Source organism: Sebastes umbrosus, chromosome 14 (genome assembly GCF_015220745.1).
Source record: "Sebastes umbrosus isolate fSebUmb1 chromosome 14, fSebUmb1.pri, whole genome shotgun sequence".
Lineage (NCBI taxonomy): Eukaryota > Metazoa > Chordata > Actinopteri > Perciformes > Sebastidae > Sebastes > Sebastes umbrosus.
Genome location: NC_051282.1, coordinates 21,599,350 through 21,604,371, shown reverse-complemented (window position 1 = coordinate 21,604,371; position 5,022 = coordinate 21,599,350). Strand labels below are relative to the sequence as shown.

Here is a 5,022-nt window from a genome sequence, read left to right as displayed (position 1 = left end):
CGCCAGACAGACACTATTTATTTTTTTACTGACAGTACAAATGATTTTATTGCACTATTGCATTTTTGGCACCAAATATTTGGAACAAGCTCCCAGAAAACTGCAGGACCGGCTCCAACTCTTAGTTCTTTTAAATCAAAGCTTAAAACTTCCCTGTTTCCTTCCGCTGCCTTTTATTAAAACAAATAATTATCTTATACTGCACTAGAGCTTTTACTCTTGTGTGTTATCCTCTATTTTAGCTTCTATCCTATAGCTTTTATTTTTAGCTTGTTTTTATTTTCTAATCTTTTGTATGTTCTTATAACTGTTTTAATTATGCCTTGCCTATTGCCTATTGCCTTGAATATTACTTTCTGGGTCTATTTTACCTGAGAATATGACTAAAAGTGTCACCATGCCCTCTTACTGGTCTCCTCTGTCTGTCTCTACTCTGCCTGCAGCTTCCTCAGCCTCTGCACCACCTCCTCCGCGCTGCCCCACGGCACCGTGACCGCCTTGAACTCCCCGGGCATGGCCTCGTGGGTCTCCGTGATCAGCCGGTGCATGGGGAAATCCCTCCGCGGGAAAACCACGTCCCGGGGCCCGAGGAAGGTCGCCGGACAGAAGTCGTTGGCTCCGTCCCCGACGTAGAAGAGCCTCTGGTACGCGCGGCCTCGCTCCTGCGTCCTGCGCGCCACGTAGTCCCTGACGACCACCTGCTTGCACATGTTGTCGGGGCAGCGCGGGCAGTCGTGGGAGTGGAAGGGCCGCAGTACCAGCCGGCCGTCCTTGTTGAAAGTAGCCGGGTTGGAGAAGATCCGGTGGAAGAGCTGGCGGGCCCCTTTGCTCCGGAGCCAAGACTCGATGAAGAAGGTGTTGGCGTCGGACACCAGCACCACCTCAAAGTCCTGCGCTGCCCGGGTGCGCAGGAACTGGAAGACGGTGAGCATGCCGGGAGTGGTCGGGATCTTCTCCATGTGGCTGCGGATGTCGCTCTCGGTGACGCCCTGCTCTGCAAGGTAGGCCAGGACGCGCTGCATGTACTCGTTGTACCGTCCGGGCTGGTAGGTGTCCTTCAGCCAGGCCGGCAGGTGCTGACCCGGAGCCGCCTGTGTGACAGACAAGAATAATTCATTTTCAAGCATAATTAAAGGGACTGTTTGTAACTTTTAACTGCTGCAGCTCCTCCAGACCAACAGAGGTTTCCCGTGTCTTGTGAAGTGACGGGGCTCTGCAGAGAGAAACGTTATCGTCTCCGACCGGGTGCCGGTGTCTCCCTCTGGCCGCAGTCGGGAGGCGATAACGTTTCTCTTCCTGCCTCAGCCCCGGAGGCTGAAGCAGGAAAAGCCAACACTATAGGATCAGCATTGATTCATGGAGAGACCTTCGTCTGGTCAGCTAACATTACTGCCAAGCAGGTGAAATATAGAGTGATATTGTGGTTTTAGCTGACTTGTCTCGCCTCACTGTTTTGAGCGATGCTCGGTCATGTCTATTTACAGCGAGCAAGCGCGAGCCCGACGCTGACTTTGTTGACTTAACGGCCACAGGTGTCGCTGTTATCAAGCATTTCTGAAAGTTACAAATAGTCCCTTTAATTTTTTGGGAGAAAAGCTAATTTCTTTGTTGTCTCAGTTAGAAATGAGAGAGAATGATGAATAAATCACACACGCAGCTCTTCCCTTCACTCGTCTCTGTATTGAGTTACATTTGAAATGTAATGCAATTTAAACAAGCTCATACATTTAGACATCAGAACTCAGTTTCTGGACCACAGTGACCATGGCTAAATTACATTTTTGTTTACATTGCATTACATTTCAAATGTAACTCAATACAGAGACGAGTGAAGGGAAGAGCTGCGTGTGTGATTTATTCATCCTTCTCTCTCACTATTTATAATATTTTTAGTAAACTGAAACTAAATAAATACTAAATTTTTATGAAAAAAATTACAGAAACTATATTGCCTGGTAAAAAAAAAAAACAGTATAAAAATAAATAAAAATGAACATAAATTAATTTCAGTTTTAGTTTTTAGCTATAATATATCATTACCGAAAAATAATAATAATAAAAAAATAATCATAATAAAAAAATAAAATATAGACGGGCTGCAGTTACGCTCTGTGACCACTGGATAGCAGTGAAACCAAATCAAGTTCAAGTTTAGTTTTACTAATGGGTACAAATATAAAGTTTAAGGGCACAACACCTGCACCACCACATCATCGCTGGTCTCATCCACGATGGTCTCGTCGAAGTCGAAGAAGATGAGGAAGCGCTTGTCGGAGGAGATGTTCGTTGAGTTGGAGGCCATCGTGATCTGCTGTGCGCGTCTAGACCTGGACCCGGGGTGGTCCCCCTCGCCTGGGGGGTTGGACGGGACAGAACAGCAGTTGAATATTGAATCCCCCATGATTTGACTATCCCACACCTCTTTTACTGTGTTGGCACCACTCCTTCTCTCCTCCCACAATGCAGCAGCATCCCACGCAAGGCACAGGCCACTGTAAGGTGGAGGCTATACCGAGGATCTGGAGACATCAATGCGTAAAAATAGACGAAGAAAAACAGATTTAACATATGAGATACACATAATAATCTGTATCATAAAAAAAAAAAGGTATGACCTTTAAAGAGAGCAAAGCAGCCAGCCAGAGAGGCAGCATCCATCAGCTCACTGGTCTCTCAAAAACATGTTTTCTGTTTTTCTTTTTTTTATTTTCTATTAACTTATTTGTTGATTTAATTTATTATTACTCTCGTATTTTTATTATTATTGTTTTTTTTTGGCTATGTGTGTTTTTTTTTTTAACTCTACTCTTTCTTTTTGTCATTATTAATATTGTTATTTCTTTTCTTGGTTTTGTTGTGGTTTTGAATGTCGAGGTTGTTTTCTATATAGTGTACTTGATGGGTTTGTCTGTAAGCTCATCTACTTAAAAGTTGGTTTATATACTGTTATAATTACAAACAGTGGATTGCATATATGAAAACAGCCTTGAAAAAATAAAGTATAAAAAAATCAAAAACATGTTTTTCTACAAAGGCATAAGAGGAGGAGGTGGAGGTCATCCTGCTGTAGTGTAGAGGTTAAAATTAGGACGGACATATGATTATATTCGGATCTGAGGGCTCCATGCAGACCCTGCAAGCAAGCAAGCACATCTATAAACTGCACATTATATGAGCCAGCATGTCTTACAGTGTGCAGCAGCTCCTACCTTTGACTGGAGGTTATGTCAGCAGTGTGTTTCCTGATTCCGACCAGGCGCCTTCAAGCTGTGCGGCTGGCTTTGCCTGTATAAGGAAACACACTGGATGCTGAATAACATCATACCAAAACTAATCATACCAAGGTTCCTTATAATAACTTAATCACTCCTACAAGAGTGAACAAGAAAGATCTAGTCACAAATGAACGCCTATTAATAGGAATAAAGCATATAAAAACAATAACACGCCTATAAAAATAAAGGAATGTAACAACACCAGTTTATGTGAGGTTACATCTCTTTGTCTATAGTTGGCTGTCAACACACATTTAAAGTTGCTTCTTTTAGGCAACTATTCAGAGACAAATGTCCAACACATTATCAGGTAAATTTGCCAACCTCTGCAGAAATAACCTACTTTCTCAGAACAATAACAACAACAGAGAGCTCAGCATGCAGCAGATCCAAACTTGAACTCTTCCATTAAACTCTTGTAGGGTAAAAAAACAAAACATTACTGTGCTTCAAGAGAGCTGGTTCCGGATCCACGGTGTTGTTCAGGTCCGATCCGGTCTCTCAGGGAGTAGAGAGAGAGACAGAGTTCCGCCGGCCGGCCGGTTGCGACGCGCACTTTAATGTGACAGCCAAAACCATCGGAGCCGCTTCTTCTGGACGTGACCGCGCCTCTAAGTCCGCCCATTTAATAGCAGCCTGCAGAGCGCGGGCACGACACTTTCCAGGAGGAGAGCTGTGGGAGGAAGAAAAAACACAAACCCAGAGTGTATATATTCTGTTTCCCGGATTTATCCGCGCAACTATGTGTGTTAGTCAAGTGAATGTGCCTTACTTCTGCAGTTAATGATCTGTGTGTCTCAAAACTATAAACGCATACAAACACTTTCCAGTGGATTATTTACAGAGATGGTATCCTGGGGGAGAGAATAAACACTCCAGGTCCAAGAAAATACCAAAGTAAACTCTGCCATTTACTTTTTTTTCTTTTTTTAAAGGGACTGTTTGTAACTTTCAGAAATGCTTGTTAACAGCGACATCTGCGGCCGTTAAGTCAACGAGAGTCAGCACCGGGCTCGCGCTTGTGCTCGCTCTACATAGACATGAACGAGCATCGCGCAAAACAGTGAGGCGACACACGTACGTCAGCTAAAACCACAATATCACTCTATATTACACCTGTTTGGCAGTAATGTTAGCTGACCAGACGAAGATCTCACCATGAATCAATGCTGATCCTAGTGTTGGCTTTTCCTGCTTCAGCCAGCGGGGCTGAGGCAGGAAAAGAAACGTTATCGTCTCCGACCGCAGCCCGCAGGGAGACACCAGCACCTGGTCGGAGACAATAATGTTTCTCTCTGCGGAGCCCCATCACTTCACAAGACACGGGAAACCTCTGTTGGTCTGGAGGAGCTGCAGCACTTAATTCTGCACAAACATCCACTGTACATTCACTAGATATTCTCAGAGCTAAACTAACTCTTCTGCAGTGTGGAGTGAGCGCGCATGCATGTAAGGTTTACCGACCCGGTAGATTTATACGTGTAAAAAGTTACAAACAGTCCATTTAAGCAGTGTTGACCCAGTTTGGATCCTGGTGTCTGGGAAAACATGGTGCACGGTGCATGGCGGTGAATTTTTGGCAGTCACAGGAAAATATTTGAATAATTACTATAGTGTTCAGTTTTCCTGATGCAATAGATTTCCTGCTAAAAGAGCCTCTTCCTCATCAAACAGGTTGATCAGGATTTGAGTCAGTGTGATTGTAAGCATTACTGGGAAACTCATTCTCATTCTGCTCTGAAGCTAC

General features: G+C 44.1%; 1 protein-coding gene across 2 annotated transcripts; it reads right to left on the bottom strand.

Moving 5' to 3' along the window:
• Positions 1-289: 289 nt before the first annotated feature.
• On the bottom strand, positions 290-3,879 carry phospho1 (phosphoethanolamine/phosphocholine phosphatase 1). Of its 2 annotated transcripts, none has more exons than XM_037791549.1 (4): positions 3,719-3,879; positions 3,210-3,285; positions 2,198-2,519; positions 290-1,091 (listed from the first exon to the last, which is right to left on the bottom strand). In XM_037791549.1, the coding sequence occupies exons 3-4, from the start codon at positions 2,399-2,401 to the stop codon at positions 429-431; spliced, it is 867 nt and encodes a 288-aa protein (XP_037647477.1). In that variant the 5' UTR covers positions 2,402-2,519; positions 3,210-3,285; positions 3,719-3,879; the 3' UTR covers positions 290-428. The 2 variants fall into 2 exon arrangements, with proteins under 2 accessions (XP_037647477.1, XP_037647478.1); XM_037791550.1 differs by having other exon boundaries at positions 2,198-2,352; positions 3,719-3,877.
• Positions 3,880-5,022: the final 1,143 nt, after the last annotated feature.